The following is an 18,984-nucleotide window of genomic DNA, read 5'->3' as shown; positions in this document are numbered from 1 at the left end:
TAAAAAGCTCTAGATTGCCTGTAAATGTTGTAAACTGAAAACACTTATTCATCATGTTGGTGTGACTGTGACACCAACATATCAAAATCAGTACATGTGTTGTTTTATCCTCTCTGCACATCAGTGACAAAACTATTAAAAAATCGATTAACAACACTATTAATCTACACTATGAAAAAGTTTGTTTGAAAGTCTTCTGTTTTCAATTGTGCACTTTAATCACTGCTGAAAGCTTTGTTTAGCTGACATAGTGTAACTGATCACAGGAACTGATCATAGCTTCTTAGTCTATAACCTCCGCAGTTCTATATGGCAAAAAAAAGTTTGTAAACCACTGAGATGGGGAAGGGGTTTGCCGTACATTAACACAAGCAGTTCACATATAGCCTTATGTCAAATGGAGAGCATGCCTCTCACAACCTGCAAAACTATGCAAACATCACAGCAACACCTCTCCCTATACATGCTTCCAGTAACAACTGCTTCAGTTATCAAAAATAAAAATCACAGGCTTCAAAATTAGTGAAGAGTTATAAACTTTAAACCAAATCAAACATGTTTAAAGAAGTGAAAAAATGACGAGGAACTGATGCTTATATGTGACTCCTTCCAATCAGCAGAAGCCTAAAACATAATAGATTCTTTTTCAACTTCTTTAGATACAAAGGGACGTTAAAGAGGAACTGATCAGAGCTTCATAGTGAGTAACTTGAAACAGAGGGAACAAAAAGTTGTTTTAGACTTTCAGGATAGTTAGAGTAAAGACATTCAAAGATAATCAATGTGCGGTGTGAGCTTTCGTAATTGTACATGCCAGAAAAGGTTTGGCAACCACTAAGTCAGATTAGAGTTACATGTGAAATCCTTACCTTGTACCACTTAAAAGCTATGCTTCTGAGAACCTGAGACTTAGATAAACATCAAATAGAACAACACCCCACAAGGTGCAAGTTCCCAGTACATTATACAGAGCAGATAACCTGAAGTTACATCAGAATCATTCATCACTATGCTCAAATATGCCATTTTGAAAACACATAGCAATTACATTAATGGACATCCACTCATACATTATAGGTTATGTGGTACCTTTGAACAAAAACAGAGCACATTTAAAATAATAATATCAATGAAGGCCATGAAAGCCATTTTCTTTTTCTCCTTTTCATTGGCTGTTCCACATCTAACCAGCCCATATAAGTTTCTACACCTTTGGTTGCACCAAGCAAATCACGCCTCTGCACCAGAATGTGCAGAACAAGTGGTTTTTCTTTTTTTCTTGCAATAGAGGCAACATTTGCCTGGAATTAGATACAGGATAGATGTGGTTAGAAAAGCCTTTTATGTACTGTGGGTGTGCAAAGAAGAAAAACTCAAAATGAAAAAAAACCCGAAGGAAACTGACACCACAGTAAAGGCATGAACTTTTGATAAAAAGCACGCTCCACAGAAGCGATTTATTTAATGTTGTGCGTTACCGTGGCAACTCCGACTTTACTCCAGTCATTTTTTCCCTTTCCATCCAAAAAAAGTCAAAACTCTTCCACCATACAGCAAGTTCTCATAACCGGTTTCATATCACTGCTTCTCCTGTCAGTACTTCTATAGTAACTGTGTTGAAACTCAGTGGTTATTACTCATTATTAATTCATATTCATATTTAAAATAAATTAAATGCATTTTTCCCTTTCACAGTTTATGCAGTACCAGAAATGAATTCTCTTTAGTATCTTTTGGTTTAACCCCATTTTACCTGTTTTGAAACTATTTCCTTCCTGTTTTACTAACCTTAAATTCTTTACAACTTTGCATGTAACCCTCAAACAACCATTAAATATGGTTCACATAAGAAATCAACCATGAGAACCACATAATATTCTACATGTACACGTACACATTTTTTACTGTTTCTTGGCATATTTTTTCCCCCCAGTTGATACTAAATACTTTTTTGGTCGAGAAAGATAAGTATACAAAGCATTTTTAAATGTCTACAGGACCTGTGCACATTCAGATGGTTTAAAATAAAATAGAGAGAAATAAAGGACAAGTTGTGTCCTGCATATAGTAGACCTAAAATATCCTTAAGCACATTGTTTGGGTAAACAAATTTAGGACAAATTCTAGTCATAAGTATTCACTTTTATTTCTGTCTTATTGTCAGAGACAGGTAAGCCTATAAGAATGAGAAATTTAACATATATAATATTGCATTTTATTTTCAAAACAGTGAAACTTCAGAACTGCTGATGAAGCTTTAGATACTAGCTTTAGAAGTGAATGAATGAAATGAATAAAGAAACACTTTCATTCTTGAGATTAGATCAGATTACTGATTTAAAAAAATGTAACAGAAACACAATATAATACACTACATTACAATAGAGCAGCTGAGTACCTGCACTTGGGTGTATTTGTACATGTGGAACATTGAAGCTGTTTTCAAATCTCTTTGTTAATGATGAGGTGGACCTGATGACAGCATCTTAGTGGGTGGGAAGTGTCCTAGGTGATCCTGGCTGCTCTGCTGAGGCAGCGAGAGCTGAAAGGCTCTTCCAAAGAGGCACGTTTTTTTAGTTTGTTTGTTTTCTGGGCAGAGTTTATGATCCTCCAAAGGGCTTTCCTGTTCGCGTCTGAGTTGCTGGCGTACCACACACTTTTGATGAAGCTGCTGGAAAAACATGGCAGCAGCTTCTCCTCATAACTCAGGAATTAGAGTCTCTGATGTGCCTTTTTGACTGCTGCTGCTCCAATACGTATACTCACAAACTTAAAGACAATAATAATAGTAAGAAGATTATAAGAAAAAATAAGATAATAAAAAGGTCAGATGGAAAACTGTTATAATAATAATAATAATATAACAATTATTATTATTATTATTATTATCATCATCATCATCACAGGGTAAAATATTGTGTTATTTAAAGTGCTATTTATTTGTTAAAAATAAAAAAAATAGTGCAGTTTACAATAAATAAACAACACAGTTAAAATAAAAGTGCCGTGGACACTTAGTGTCGGCATTACACTGTAAGACAGTGTAATACAGGGATTCAAGTTTAATAATAAAACACCATATTTCGGTCATTTTCTTAAGGATGTGGAATTGTACATACAATCAGTATCAGACACCACCAACAAAAAGGCTCTCAAAACAATATATATATATGTGTGAATTTTTGCGTGTATTCATTTTTTTTTTACCCCTGGTTTTGTGTGTTCATGTTCTGTTCTTCTGTATACTTTATCTGTCTGTGTGTTGTATACTCATTGATTGTCCAATAAAGTTCATTTAAAAAAATACAGAGACTACTCACGACCGCGGATGCAAGCTGCCGTTAAAACGACAGAAGAAGAAGAAGAAGAAGAAGTACGCACGACCGCAAATTCTGTATTGCGACATGCCGGAAAACGGGTTGAATGAGATGCAATACTTGTTTGGCTCTTGTTAAAAGAGAAACTGTGACATCAGGCTTCTTACCAGTAAGTGCAAAGCAGTCACTCTCTTTTCATGTAACTACTTTCGCTTTTGACGCAATTTCTACAGAAAGTCAGCTTAATTAAGAGGGGGGAAATCCACAAACTAACTGGGGTTCCCTGTGGAAAAACTACACCACACTAAACGCATTCTATTGCAGCGGACTTGTCCACAGATCCTGCCCCAAAAAAGCGATGCTGGTCACCGTTTTCTGCGCGCCGAGGGATCGCCCAGAAACCACCTTCGCCCTCGATGTGTCCCCAGAGCTGGAACTGAGAGACTTCGTAGCACTTTGTGAGCTGGAATCAGGAATCCCAGCAGGGGAAATCCAGGCAAGACCCATGCTACATGTAGCAACGGAGCTAACGTAGCTAGCAGCTAAGCTAGCTAGCTGGGTTGCTAGGATGAATCGGACTTTTGCTGTTTTGATGGACGAAGTGTTACGAAACCTGCGTTGTTATCCACAACAGACACGTTTCCAGAATTATGTATCCCACGTCTAAAGTGTGTGTGGCCTTAACCTAAGCAAAAGTGAGCACACTGGCAAACTAAGGAAGCTAATAGTTGTCCGGGTAATTAATGGTTGGAGAAGTTTAATTCAGGGTTAGTTAGTGAGTTTTGTACGCCTGGTAGCTCGAGATATAAGGCTAACGTTATCTGGGCTGAAGGAAGAACCCCAAACAAGTGATAACCTACCAAATGTTTTACTGCGTGACGAGCTTTGGGTTTCAGCACGCTATAAAGGGGATAATAAAGTTAGTGCAGCAGTGGTATACAGTAATAACGCGAAAAGTAAAACTACTCGCCAGAGCCTTTAATTCTGGCAGATTTAGAAAGTTTTAAACACATTTAATACATGCACCCGTAGTTTATGTTAGATTGGAAGAAAAATAGACTCTAAACTTGACTGTAGATCAAACAATTAAATGCAAAGTGAAAAATAATATAACATTTAAGAATAATATTTATAGTAATGGCAATAAGTGTTTGTTTTAGCCATGAATCAGTTTCTTCTGCTGGCTTCAAAATATATGTATCATTTCGTTTACACACTTTGGTCTGCACAAAGTGTTTGTGGGTAAACTGGAAACAGAAAGTGAGGATGAGGAGTAGAGGGTCATTCCATGTTAGCTCATCGGATAAAAAGAGAAAATAAGAGAAACATGTTGTGGTGTCTGGGGAATATCACACTGAAGTTGGGTGAAAATGTGTTTTTTCACATTTAAGCTTTAGTGGTTGGTATTGAAAATTTAATCAACCCCTGTCTTGGTCTGGTTTCCATTCTAAAAGAGATTAGAGTTCAGTGGAATTTCCAGGCTAAATAAAAGTGGCAGTAGTAATAATAATAGTATCTGTGACTATTTATCTGATTTGGAGGGTTTGTGATTTCTATATGAGGAGTTGGAAATAAAATATCAGTACCTGCAAAATTGTGGTTTTGACATTCTCCAAAATATTTTAGGGACTTCAAACATACATCATTTGTTTTGAGCTATACTCATAGAGCCATACTACCATAATAGAAGAAAATTCCTAACTTCATCCATTGAAACTTTTTTTCCCCATTTTGTCAAAAACATTGTACTAGAAATTTTTTGTAATTCCTGTTAAGAAGTGTGTATTTCCTGAAAGTTTGTCATGCAAACCTATGATGGTCACGTGGGAAATGTGGCTTTAATTTGATGAATTGAGATTCAGTTAACAGTACTAAGATAACTCATTGTCAGTCAAGTAGAAAGAAGTACTATACTAGAACTATATAAATGATAAAAGATAAGCAGCAAAAAGAAAAGAAAAAATCAGACCTTCTTAAAATCACACAGAAAAGTGTGTGTGTGTGTATGTTTGTCTGCAAACTCCTCCTAGACCATCATAAGTTGAGTAACCAATGCTTGAACACAAGTACATCTTAGACCATCTTAGGTTTCTTATCTATGACATTTTTTTTTTAAATCATAAAGTTGCCTAGCAACGGGCTAAAATAAACTAAAAGTTAATCATTTATGCACCTTTTAAAAGTGTTGTTATCAATTTTATTTCACAACAACAACATTCATTTATATCTACAAAATTTGAATTACGCATGCTTTATGGTGCCGTCATGTGGCAACCAGCTAGCAACGTGCTAAAATTACCAGTTTTTATATTATATTTTCATAACACTAATCTGAGTCTAATTTAGATCCACAAAAATGTAATTATACGCACCAAGAAACCACGTAACAGTGGGATCAAATGATGCATATTGACACTATAAACAACATCTGCCACCGCTATTTAATTAATTGAGTATATCAATTTATCAACAGAACAGACAGGCCAAACAATAATGTAGCATGGGCATGCACTAGGAAAAAAACAAACAAACAAAAAGAAAAGAAAAATAAACTATTGAAACAGATAAGAATCAATAGAAATCTTTACACATTATTCAAGTATGACCAGTGTCCGCCCATTTCTGCGTCAAATAAAATGTGAGCAAGAACTTGTGAATCTTATGCATGTTGATTTCTTCTTATTTAGTGTTTTTTATTTTTGTACAGATCACATATGTTGAACAGCCCCTAAAAGACCTCACTCGTGCCTTGGGGACATACGGTGTAAAGGATGGAGACGTGGTGGTTCTCCGGCAAGCTGACAGAAGGCCACCAGCGGCTCAGCCCGCCTTCCCAGGTAATACACATGAAAACTAATAAACATGTTGTTTATGTTTGTATTTTAATCAGGGAAATGTTTAATCTGAATCTTATTGTTGTTGGATGAGTTACGAGAGACGTGACATAATAATAATGTCGTTATGCAGTACGCTAATCTTCTACCCTTTCTGTTATTTAGGTCTGCCCCGTATTGACTTTCGTTCCATCACAGTCCCAGGCACCTCTTCTTCAGCCAATCAACGTGGTGCCGTACGACCACAGCAACAGGCTCCACCGCAGCGTGCCGCACAGCCTTCCACGCCAATGGCCTTTCGTGGGTCCTCTCCTCAGGGGCTGGACGACCCCGCCTTACTTCAGCAGATGCTTTTATCGAATCCACACGAGCTATCGCTCCTCAAGGAGAGAAACCCACCGCTCGCTGAGGCCCTGCTGAGCGGAGACTTAGGTGAACTAAAACAGAGTAATGGGTGTGCTTGTCGTCTTTTAATTTACAATGAATTGGCCATGTTAGCATAATTGTGTTTCCTTAGAGCGTTTCACCAAAGTGCTGCAGGAGCAACAGCAGGATCGAGCCAAGAGGGAGCAGGAGAGAATCAGACTTTTGACCGCTGATCCTTTTGATTTGGAAGCCCAAGCAAAGATTGAAGAGGACATCAGGTAGGAAAAGACCTGAAAGCTTTCAACGTTAATCACTTAGAGACATTCACAACACATAATAATCCTCATCCTATGAGGCACAGCTTCACTTTCATCTGCCACTTGCGTGTTTTGGTTTAATATTTATGAATTGTTTGTGATTTTTCTTTTACACTTACTGTTGAATTTATTTTAGGCAGCACAATGTGGAAGAAAACATGACCATAGCAATGGAGGAGGCCCCAGAAAGCTTTGGACAGGTGGTTATGCTGTACATTAACTGCAAAGTCAATGGCCACCCTGTGAAAGCTTTTGTTGACTCAGGTAATGAACATTAAATCCTGATACGAACAGTAGTGGGGCTGCACAATAAAATTACATAAAAAAAAAAATTTAAAGATTTTTGTTTTTATTTTTCTCCAATGTGGAAAAAAAATGCCAAATGATTTACATTTGCTCTCTTTGAAAGGAATAAATCACATTATTTTGGGGGGTGGTTTTTCAGGCATCAGTTAGAAAATATAAATTCTTTAACAAGCTTAATGATATCCTACTGGTTTTAAAGTGTCGTCAATCTTGCTCCATACTCTGAGGGTGAGGCTTTTTAATACCCCAAACGCCTTGCTGTCTGTGGCATCAGAGGGAGATGTGCCACTTAAAGGCGGAGGCTCGAGGCAGGACTGTATGAAAACAAACAAAATACCAGCCTAATACTTATCAGAGTGTGTGGGATTCTGTTTGTTTCTCACAGTCATTAAAGAAGTGTCTCGTGGTGCTGTTGTAGAGATTCCTCACCCAGTCTGGGTAGCAGTCTTGTCGGGTGGAGACAGGACTGTTATAGCAGCTTTCAGGTCTTTATAGGTGTGGACAGATTTAGGTGTGGAAAATAGGATTGTACCCATGCAATATAGGCTGACAAATACAGGTGTGTAGTTGTGGTTTACATATGAGGTATCTTTAAACACATTTTGGTTTTAGTTTTCACTGATTTTTTTTCTCCCACTTTTAGGAGCCCAGATGACCATCATGAGCCAAGCATGCGCAGAGCGCTGCAACATTATGCGACTGGTGGACAGACGCTGGGCCGGGATCGCCAAAGGAGTGGGCACCCAGAAGATCATTGGCAGAGTTCATTTGGGTTTGTGTCAAGAGTGTTTCTACTATGAACAATTTTACTTTTTATGCAGAACAGTCACAAATGTTTGCCTAACTACCTTGCTATGCCTTCTAATACATCCAAATTTAAGTCTCTGCATCACATTTTCAGTGTATTGATTCTTTTTTTTTCTTCCTTTTTTTTGTTCCTCATAATCCAGCTCAGGTCCAGATAGAGGGAGACTTCCTTCCTTGTTCTTTCTCCATTTTGGAAGACCAGCCTATGGATATGCTGCTTGGCCTGGATATGTTGAAGAGACACCAGGTGTGAGCTCCTTTTATCTGAGCAGTGGTGTTTTCATGAGAAACGGGGCGCATGGGAGTTTTTGCTCTCGTGCCCCGGTTTTTATTTAGTTATCTTCTTATTTTTGTCAGAAAAGAAATATCGCTGACAAAAATGATCAATCAACAACATTAACACTGGAAACTTTAGAAAAGCTTAGGATTATACATTTCTGTTTTTCTTGCAGTGTTCGATCGACTTGAAGAAGAGCGTCCTCCTGATCGGCACTACAGGCACAGAAACTCGCTTTCTGTCTGAGGCGGAGCTGCCAGAGTGTGCCCGGCTAGCGTACGGCACAGAGGGGCGTGAAGATGCCCGCCCAGAGGAGCTGGCTGACAGAGAACTGGCAGAGGCGCTTCAGAGGTCCATACAGGAAAGCGGTAAGAAGCCGTTTATGTGTGCACTTCAGGCTGTTTCTCATTGAGCTTTTTTCCAGCTCAGTTGGAACTACATTTGCATGTGCCACTTAAAGCTTCTTACTCTCAACTCCATTTATGCAGTCACATGATCACTTCATGTCATCACCTCAGCAAGTTAAATGTACCTTAGTATAAGACAACAGTCAGGCAAATGAGAGCACATTTAAAACAGAAATAAGCTTTTTAGGCTTAAAACAAAACAAACTGATGAATGAAACAAAATGATTTAAACTATATATACATATATTTACCATTTATAAAGTTCACCATCCTTACTGTCCATACCAGGTGTATTGTGATCTAAAAGTACCTCTTCAGATTAGGTTTTAGCGAATCGTGTCCCTGAAAGTGCTTCCTCAAAACTGTTTCATTATAGTGAGTTCATATAGGACAACTAAAATTTGTCTGATTATGATGTAGACTCCAGTGCAGATGGATCTGAAGAGTGTGAGAGTAGAACTTGAAACCTCCTACGCAGACAAATGGAAAAAAACATGTTGTGCCAACAGAAACGTAGGTGGGGATTTATACGAACCAGAATCTATGGCAGACCAGGAAATAATAGATTCATAAACAGGATTAAATGTTGCCTTATCGTCTCGTTATTGTTTAAAATCTCCGACAACATCTGTATCTAACTAAAAGTTTTAAAAAGAGTCCTCTAATTGTGAAATAAAATCTATTTAATATATATATAAGAAAAATGCTTAAAATGCCTGCAGTGTTGACAAAACTAATAATAAAAGCAATCACTCCCATTGTATTTGTGCAGTTACTTAACTTCACTATGACAAAATGTTAGCATGGGAAACATCAGTTATGGTTAATGGCAGCTTGTCGGTCCCCTGCCGTCTCACTTTGTGGACAGTGTGAGTTTGTCAACCACTTTAATGCTTCAAACGTTTTATTTTTGCCGTCGGTCTAGCCACAGACTCGTTTTACAAGCATTCTTTTAAATTACCATAATTCTCTTACTGTTTGAGTTAGACACAAAATTCAAAGGGTTTTGGAAAGAAGAGAATATGAGCTTTAAAGATTGATTTGGTGTATCACAGTAGCACAAAGCATTCACAAGGTAGGTCTGTCTGAACACAGAGAGAAAAATCGGCTCTATCTAGATGAAGACATTACAGTACGGTAACTCCTTAACTGTGTTGAGCTAGAGAGAAAGTTTAAATGGTTCCTGAAAGATGAGAATTGTTTTATGATTTCACAGTAGTCCAGGCGACATGTCTGATAGTTGTGTGATAAAGGGTTAAACTGTTCATCATTAGCTCTTCCAGCACCAAATAAATACTTTGGCATCACTATAGTGAAGTTTCTCCTTTAGGGTGTTGTGAGTGTTGTAAGTTAGTGGATTATTACATGACAACATTTCTTGTCCAGCAACTTTTCTAATGTATAAACAGGGTTTTTTTTAAGAAAATATTAAAATATAAGAGTTTAATTTATTGGAATTATGTCATTTTTTGACATCGCTCACTCCTACTTTAGAAAGTTACCAACACAGATACACTGTCAGTGGAAAGTGGTGCTTTTCCACCCATACAGGACTCTTCAGTTTCCCTTTAATACTCACATTATTATTTGTGCAAGAGCCCCATTAAGTCTTTGTTGTTGTTTCCAGTGATGCCCAGCAATGACTGGAGGTTGTTAATGGACTCGAGTCAGGAGACACAGTTTAATCAGCCCACAGTTTTAACTGCTGAACAACCCTTTGAATTGAGCTCCCCTGACGTTTAGTGATGGGGATGTACGCTGCAATCTCTTTGTCAGGACCTAGACCCGAGAATTTTTAAATTTATTTATTTATTTATTTTTGGATGACACTTTTCACATCTGTGTGTGTGAAAAGGCCGATAGTTTGGTGCATGCCCTGTGTGTGACTGCTAACTTTCTCCGTCCCTTTGCATGATGTGTGTGGTGTGTGCCCTAACCCCTGAGCAGGACAGCACTGATGCATTTGGAGACAGCTGGAGAGGGCCCTACCAACCAGGTACTGCAAAATTCACAAGTCCATTGCCAGTGCTAAGTCCATTGCTATTTGTTTCTTTTATTTTGCTGTTATTTTGCTGCTGGGTCAGGTAATCAGTGTTGTACCTTTGTTGTTATTTACTGATGCATTTATTGTGATTATTTATATTTGATTGAATTAGAATAGGAAATTCATTATAATTAATATTAATGAATAATGAATAAAGTATGTTAGTACAGAATGCATTGAAGAATTTGGGTGAGAGAATATGTATTTGTGTTTGGTTCTAAAGCTATTAAATTGACATAGTTACTGTCCCACACTGGGGTTCACAGTTTAATTCCTAGGCATATTTTCTCTTGTGATAGACACTGCAGATGGACAAACTACCTCACCGCAGCCCCAACCATTTTCATTACCCAAAACCTTAGGCCAAACGTCGTCAGCCACCTCCCCTTCCCAAAGCCTCTCCTCTGATCAACCCCAGAACCCAACCCTGGATCGCTCTCAGTCTGCCCCTGCCGCCATGCAGCAGACCTTAGCACCAGGGCAGTGCCAGGATCGACCTGGCTTCCAGGAGCTTCCTCAGCCTTCATCCCCAGCAGAGGATGGAGCTTCTATACCTCACCATATCCACCCTGACCCTTTGCCTCTCCATAGCAACTCCGTGGTGCCCCCTCTAAGCAGTCCCTCAACAGATGTTGTGCGTTCGTGTACCCCTCCTGCAGACATGAACTACGTATCCCAGGATCCAGGGGGAGAGCTACAGCCTGGAGCCATAAAGGGGGATGCTGAATCAGATGAGGTGGAGAACAGCTCCATGCTTCCCCATTCAGAGGAACTTTCCCCCATTCAGCCAATGGAGCAGGAGGTGACAGAGTGTGATACTGCTGTTACAACGGAAGTCGGTCCAGGTGCTCCCAGGGAACCGGACTCAATTGAAATGGAGTCTCCCACTGCTTCTGACAGTGTGGTGTGCTCTGAGAGGGATCAGCCTGATGGAGAGCACTGCTCCAGCTCTGAAAGCATCCCCTCGTTGGCATCTGCCCTTAGGGAGCTCCATGAGCTGCTGGTATCCAACAACTGTGCTCAGTCACAAAATCGCAGCACCTCCTGCTCTCCTTCAAATCCATTCAGGCAGGACACAGACAACATGTCCCCCGAACCGTGCACCTCAATCCCCGAAAATCCCCAGCTTACCCCCTCTACTGCCATTACACCCGGTGCAGAACCAAGCGATGCCAAAGCCAACTATGCTGCTGCTGTGTCTGATGGGGAACCATCTAAGTGTCTTGCGCCCCACCACTCTGGCCAGGATGAACATCTGGGCAGTGATACAGTAGAGGCTGTGATTGGACAAGGACCACTAGAGTGTCCACATAGCTATGAGGAGAGGAGGGCAGACAGATGTGGGCAAGATGAGGCGAGTAACATCAGCTTTTCTCATTCTGAGCCAGAGGTTCCACTTGATCCCCCTGAGGATCTGGAGTTCAGGGAGCCTCCTGAGGGGCAGCATGGGAGAGGGGTCGCAGATGGACAAGCCTCTGGCACCAATACCCCAGACAACCTAGGCCTCCAAACTGAGCACACTTTCCTCAGCCCTATGTCAATGGCAGCGGGCTCACCGGAGGAAGTTTCAAGCAACTTGTCCTCATCAGTTCCTCCTCTGGCTCAGACTCCCCAGCCTTCATCTCCAGCCTCTCCTCTCCCTCCTCTACATCCCTTTATAGAACAGTTTCCAGCCGAGCACATCCAGAGAATCCAGGCAGCAGGCTTTTCTGCCGGGGAGGCTGCAGAGGCACTGGAACAAGCCCATGGGGTTGTGGAGCTAGCTCTGCTGGCACTTCTAGCCCGCAGTATCACTGTGCCCACCTAGACTCAAAACCAATCACGTGAGTCCCTGGCCTCCCAAATTAGCATCTGTCTTATTTGGAACCTTGTTACCAATCCAGATGTCTCAGTCCCCATTTTTAGCAGGGACCACGTAAAAGAAACAGGGAAATGCTGTCTCTTGGTTTGTCGTACAGACTATCCGAGAAGAAACAGGACAACTGCTGATACTTTTCTGGCTAAAAAGAAATGTGAGGTGTGTTTGCATGCAGATGTTTTGGGTCCTCACCCACTTCATTGGTTTTTAGAGATTTGGTAACATAGAATGATTTTCTTCTCGTTTCATCGTTCAGCATTGATATATTATTAAATGCCCGTTATTGATTACTGAACCATTAAACATTATTGTAATTCCCCCTCTTTGACATATCATACAACTACTCTTGTCTAATTTGTTAATCGTCAATAAAACAAAACAATCTCAGAGTGGAGTAGCATTACCCGCTACTCATACCACAGTAACTTTTGTTTGGTGAGCTTGAGATTGTTCAGCACAAATGTGGATATTTTAATGATTTTCTTTTCCTTTTTTGAATAAAACCTAATGCAACAACCCAATGTTGGAAGAACTTTTGCAGTTAAGGAGGGTTGATCATTTTTGATCAAGTTTACAATTTCCATTGACAAGGGAAACCCAACATGTCAATGTTATCATCACTATAAAATAACGAGTGGGTTCGCCGAAGTACGATCATAAATGGGATTGATTGATTCAGTATGTTATTTACCGAAGGTATCTTGTACTGTATGTATCCACTTTTTTCAACGCTTTGCCATGTCTAGATTACAAATCTGTTTGTAGCTCCCATTCAGGAAGTCTTTTATTTTGTGTAAGTTCTTCGTAGTGTGTGATCATGTGTTCAAACATCCATATTTTATTTTATAATCGGTTTTTAAAAAAATAAATAAAAAAATGTCAGACGTTTCATCAGTATGTCATCTATCGGGACTTTTAATGGCTTTATTTGAGTCATGTACATTATCCACAATGTTCAGGCAGATTGAATTATTTACTTTTATCTTGTATGGAATTTTAAATTGCAAATAAAATGAAACTAGTATTTGTAAAGACGTGTGTGAGTTTTAAGTCATTTTTTTTCAAACACATGCCAAGTATAGAAAGTACGAGTTTTCATATCTTGCTTGTAAAAAATATTCTCCATAATCTTAAATAAACCATGTTTTTAATGGACATCTTAAAGGGTATGTGGTATCAAAATAATGATGTTGCCATGAGTTGGACTAATCTAAAAGGTGAAAAAAAAAATAGCCCACTGCTCTTGTGTATGGAAGCTTGTCTGCACCACTGAAAAAAAAAAGATCTTTTGACATCCATAAGTTTAACCTGCTAACTCAGACTTCTAAGAAAATAATGTGACACTTTGAGTTACATTAAAATTTTGAGATAATAACCTCAAACTTTGACTTACATCTGTGTTGTTGTTTTTTTGTTTTGTATTTTTTAATTGTGGCAGAAACAAGCCTCCATAGGTTGTAAAACCCTGAAGGAGCATGTAAAGAAACACACCTGCTTCTAGTTTGTTTTTTGATTGCTGCTAAACGCTCAGACTGCAGGTAACTCAAACTGTGTAGTCTGATTGGCTGTGGGACACAGGAAGGATCCATCCACATCGGACAGGGTTTAGTAAAAGATCAGTTCCAGACTACAGCTGACACCCACAGTGAGAAAAACCATTACAAACATACACTAGTTTAGAAGTCATCTACTGAGTAATTAATGTCTCAGTCACCAACCACAGAGGGGAGAGAGATGCTCTGTCAGGGCTTTTCTCTGGAAAACAGCAGGGCAGAGCACACTGGAGGCCTTGATGGAGGCAGCGGGTCTTTAAACAAGCCTGAGAATTGCAGGTAAGGACCTCAGCCCCTGAAAGATGCCAATGGTTTTTAAAAAACCTATGGCTATAAATTACTTCATTATGACTAAATGCATCTCAATTTCAAATGCAGTGTAGTGAAGTATAGAGTCAAAATGAGTTTCCTGTTCAAATTTTTGAAGTTTTCATCATTTTAAGTCAAATTGATGCAATGGGGGAACTGGCCCCACATATGAGATTTTCTTTAATCTAAAATGAGTACAAAACAGGTGAGCCTTTTTATCCAGAACTATAAAATCTTTTATCCTGTCACAGTTTTCCCTTAGACATATCTCCAGCTCTCAGATTGGTGGCTTTAAGGCGCACATGGGATTTGAAAAAAAATCATTTGGCAGCGCCCAAATTGAAAATCTTCTTGCCACCTGGACTTCAGGAAGATAACTCAAGCTCGTCCGCACAATGTGATCCGGATAAAAGCAAAGAAGGGTAAGATGAGGTGGGGATCTCTTAACTTTGGCAAAAATATTTTATAGCTAACTGCATGTGGCCTTCTTAATAAATCCAGAGAAGAGAATGTGATTGGGGAGGAATTGCAGAGTGAACGATTCCAGTCGAAGTACATTCATATTTGTAAGTTTAACCTTCTTCTTAAGGTATCATCATCACATTTAAATTTTAAAGCGTAATTTTTGTAAAGCTGTTTTTGTCTTTCTCATTCTGCTCTGCAGTCCCACTGTATCAGGATTACTGTCTGCAGACAATGAAAGATGATCTCCACAGACTCAAAGACGGTTTGTTGTCTGAACTGATAACTCCCAAGTATCTGCAAAGCCTGCAGACACCGATGACTCGTGCTGAAAGCCCTCAGCGAAGCGCTCGTCATGCAACTCCTCGATCTCAGCCTATTAGGGTGACTCAAAGTACACTCTGGCAAGACCTGGATGAGGTGAAGGCATCTGGTCTACTCAGCAGCTTGACAGCCGGAGAGATTCGCCTTCAAGAGGTGTGCAAAAATGTAAAAAAAACAAAAAACTGTTTCATGTATTAGAGATGATGCATGCAATTTAACTAAACTGGAAGGTACATTATAATCACACTCATGAAGCAGAGCATAAGTGTTCATATTGCTCTTAGGATCTTTAATGAAGTTAAATATGCCTGCATCAAGTTTGTTCGATCGCAACATTTCAGTCTTTACCTGTATAGCGTATGTTTGACTGCAAATGTACAGTCCTGTAAAAAAGTAATTAAGTAATTCCATTTGTGAAATCATGAATTGTGTTCACCACCCTTTCTGTGGAAACCTTAATTCAGTTTCACTAGCCACACCTTAGACTTTATTACTGCCAGACCTGACGAATCAAGAAATTACTTAAAAACTGATTTATAGTGAAATAAGATGAAAGATCTCAAAAAGCAGCATGTCAGGCCACAAACTAAAAAAACCGACATCTGGAATGGATTACAAAGCCACTTCTAAGGGCTTTGGGACTCCAGCAAATCACAGAGTGAGCCAATATCCATATATGGTAAAAACTTGGAGCAGTGGTGAACCTACCAGAAGTGGTCAACCTTCCAAAATTACTCCAAGAGCGCTTCAACTCCTCTAAGAGGCCACAAAAGAACCCATAACATCTAAAGAACTGCAGGTTTCAATTGTCTCCTTAAAGGTCAATGTTCATGATTCAGCAATAAGAAAGAATGGGCAAAAATGACATCCATGAAAGAATTCCAAGGCAAAACAAAAACACTGCGGACCCCCAAGAAAACACAAAGGCTCATCTCACATTTACCAAAAACATTTTGATGATCCTCAAGACTTTTGGGAAAATATTCTCTGAGACAAAAGCTGAACTTTTTAATTCAGGTATCTTCTGGAATAATTCCAAAATCTTCATGAATTCTAAAGACTTCCAGAAAATCCTGAAGGAGAATGTCCAGCCATCAGTTCATGTCCAGAAAGAAAGAAGCATCAAATAAAGGTTTGAATCGGCGTAGTCAAAGTCTGGGCTTAAATCAGATTGAGATGCTTTGCAGTGACCTTAAACAGGCCGCTCAAACTGGAAAACCAGAGTGAGCTCAATTAATCCACAGCAATGGTTAAGAACTATTACCAGGAAATTAAAATGAGGGGAACTGCAAAAAGAGGTCCTTTTATAGGTATATTTTGGATTTTTAGGTAATTCCTTTCAGTTCATTTGAGTGCTTAAAAAATATTGTGCTGACATCAGGATTTAATTGTATGGCAACAGGAGCTGCTCTTTCTGGTTTTTATGGAATTTGTTGACATGGTTGGTAATTTGAAACACTATTACCTTCGTTGTAGATAAAGCCGTCTAAATTTTGTTTGACTGCCAATAACCCCCCACCTCCTCCTTTTCTTCCTCTAAAGACCATGTTCGAGCTCATCGGCTCAGAAGCATCTTACCTAAGGAGCCTCGGCGTGGCCGTAAATCACTTTTATAAGTCGCAGGAACTCAAGCAGACTCTGTCTCAAACAGAACATCACATTTTGTTTTCCAAAATTCAACACGTGATGGTGGCCAGTGAAAAGTGAGAGCTCCACACGTAGCACCTTGTTGTATATATGGGCAGGTTGTCCTGATGTTTTAACTTAGTTGGGCTCCTGGTGTCTTTTTAGGTTTCTTAAGGATTTGGAAAGCCGACTGGGAGAGAACGTGTTGATCCCTCAGATTGGCGACGTTGTCCTCCAGCACTGCAAACATTTCCAGACTCTCTATGTGCCGTATGTGACGAATATGATGTACCAAGAAGCCCTTATCAACGAAAAGCTGTAAGTGTACTCTGTATTTCAGAAAGAAGTCCAGACGCTTTTCTTTGCAAGCTCCTTTGACTACGATGACCTGGATGACTGAGAACCTTCACAGACATATTTCAGAATACAAATACATTCTCAACACCTCGCAATGCAAACTCTGTTAAATGGTCCCTTTTCAAGGCAGCACAACAGAATTTTTCTGTATACCCTGAAGAAGCTCGAGAGTGACCCGGTGTGTCAAAGAAAGACCCTCAAGTCCTTCCTCGTCCTTCCCTTCCAGAGAATTACTCGCATCAAGCTTCTGCTGGAGGTAAACGTCTGATGAGATTTGAACTGTTAAACAGATTTTTGCTCCATTAGCTAAGGTTTCTGTTTTCTTTCATTTCAGAGCATCCTGAAACTGACTGAGCCAGACTCTGACTCAGTTTCAAACCTTAAAAAAGCAATAGACGCCATTCATGAGGTAATGCTTTTCAGATCTGTACACTCATGCCAAGACAGGCGAGAGAAAAAGATTCACTTTCCATTTTCTGCTAGTTTATACTTGATCTTGTTTAAAAAAAAAATGTTATGCTTGCCAATCTGAATGCAATTTTTACTTGCAACAGAATTTCTGCACTTCAGTATTGACAGCTTTTTTATTTAAGTGAAAAATCTGCCTAATTCTTCTACAACTGCACTACTCTGACCCCAGATAGTGACAGAGTGTGACAAGGGGGTCCGAAAAATGAAACAGATTGAGGAGCTGGTCTGCCTCGAAATGCTGCTGGATTTCGGAAAAGTTAAGGTGACGACACAAATGTTTTTAATAGACTACAAAGTGGTCTTCTTTAACCTGCAGCAATAACAGAGTGCGTCTTCTTCATCCATCCAGTCAGTTCCTCTGGTCACAAGCAAGCGTTTCCTGGTGCACCACGGAGCCCTGAAACAGCTGACCAAGGAGAGCACTTATAACTTAAGAATGTCATTCGTTGGCGTCTACCTCCACCTCTTCAATGACCTTTTGATCGTCTCTATGAAAAAGTATTTGACTAGCAATCCTAGCAATCAAACTTTTTAGTCTCTGTACAGTCCAAGCTGCTGCAAGTCAACAAAAAATAGGATCTTTATGATCCACATTGGAAATGTGCGTCTAATCATACTTTTTTTTCCCCCCCCCTCATCCCTTTCAGAGATGAGCGCTTTAAAGTAATGGACCATGCTCAATTCCCAGAACACGTGAGCGTTCAGCCTGTGAAGACTGAAGTCCTGGGTCTGCCCTCATACTCCTTCCTGCTACATCTCTCTAAAACTCAAACAGGACATCCGACTGCAATGATAATTGCTACAGACACAAGGCAAGAGTGGATAAAATCTGTAAGTCCTTACATCCACTGTTGGAGTCCCCCTCACCATCTGATGGCCTTCTTTTAAATTACAGGTCGGAGAAGGAGGCATGGATGAAGGCGCTGTCATCGAGACACTGACCTTTTAGCAGCTTTAAACTTTAAAGACGAAACTTGGCTCCATGTAACTGACAACTGAAACAATGTTAACTTGTTCACTTTTTAAGGTTCAGTCTACGCTTTGCACTGTTCTTGGTGAAGATGCACTCGGTGCGCTTTGTGTTCAAACGTCCACTAACCTCACGATGAGCTAGATCATCGCTACAGACGTTTTTGTTGTTTCTGACTTACTTTAAAATACCAATTAATTTTTAAGCAGTGTACGGTTTACTTTAATTAATAATAAAATGATTTCTAATTCACTTTCTGGAGTACAAGTGTGTAACATGACAATCGGACAAAATATTTAATATGCTCACCATGCCATAGTGGCATTTTATATCCTCTCACCAAAAGATGTTTTGAGGTGATATTAATAATCCAAAACTT

General features: G+C 39.5%; 2 protein-coding genes across 5 annotated transcripts; both read left to right on the top strand.

The window, feature by feature from the left end:
- The first annotated feature begins 3,363 nt into the window (after window positions 1-3,363).
- Window positions 3,364-13,565, top strand: ddi2 (DNA-damage inducible protein 2). 3 transcript variants are annotated; one of them, XM_084928830.1, is made up of 10 exons: window positions 3,364-3,486; window positions 3,642-3,813; window positions 6,025-6,154; window positions 6,317-6,583; window positions 6,669-6,795; window positions 6,971-7,098; window positions 7,784-7,912; window positions 8,091-8,194; window positions 8,400-8,592; window positions 10,975-13,565. In XM_084928830.1, exons 2-10 carry the CDS (start codon window positions 3,676-3,678, stop codon window positions 12,480-12,482), a joined length of 2,724 nt encoding a protein of 907 aa, XP_084784956.1. In that variant the 5' UTR covers window positions 3,364-3,486; window positions 3,642-3,675; the 3' UTR covers window positions 12,483-13,565. The 3 variants fall into 3 exon arrangements, with proteins under 3 accessions (XP_084784956.1, XP_084784955.1, XP_084784957.1); XM_084928829.1 differs by having other exon boundaries at window positions 3,364-3,813; XM_084928831.1 differs by lacking the exons at window positions 3,364-3,486; window positions 3,642-3,813; window positions 6,025-6,154; ... (3 more) ...; window positions 7,784-7,912; window positions 8,091-8,194 and adding an exon at window positions 10,579-10,627 and having other exon boundaries at window positions 8,408-8,592.
- A 377-nt stretch (window positions 13,566-13,942) lies between these two features.
- Window positions 13,943-18,836, top strand: LOC146387308 (rho guanine nucleotide exchange factor 19). 2 transcript variants are annotated; one of them, XM_084928833.1, is made up of 12 exons: window positions 13,943-14,365; window positions 14,647-14,817; window positions 14,897-14,961; window positions 15,060-15,334; window positions 16,724-16,884; window positions 16,973-17,125; window positions 17,291-17,420; window positions 17,499-17,573; window positions 17,805-17,891; window positions 17,985-18,133; window positions 18,283-18,447; window positions 18,531-18,836. In XM_084928833.1, exons 1-12 carry the CDS (start codon window positions 14,235-14,237, stop codon window positions 18,574-18,576), a joined length of 1,608 nt encoding a protein of 535 aa, XP_084784959.1. In that variant the 5' UTR covers window positions 13,943-14,234; the 3' UTR covers window positions 18,577-18,836. The 2 variants fall into 2 exon arrangements, with proteins under 2 accessions (XP_084784959.1, XP_084784958.1); XM_084928832.1 differs by having other exon boundaries at window positions 13,947-14,365; window positions 17,805-17,897; window positions 18,531-18,835.
- Window positions 18,837-18,984: the final 148 nt, after the last annotated feature.

This window comes from Perissodus microlepis, chromosome 5 (genome assembly GCF_051167445.1).
Source record: "Perissodus microlepis isolate ML-2025 ecotype Zambia chromosome 5, ASM5116744v1, whole genome shotgun sequence".
Taxonomy (NCBI): domain Eukaryota; kingdom Metazoa; phylum Chordata; class Actinopteri; order Cichliformes; family Cichlidae; genus Perissodus; species Perissodus microlepis.
The sequence above is the reverse complement of the archived record's forward strand: the minus strand, read 5'-3'. Positions and strand labels throughout refer to the sequence as shown.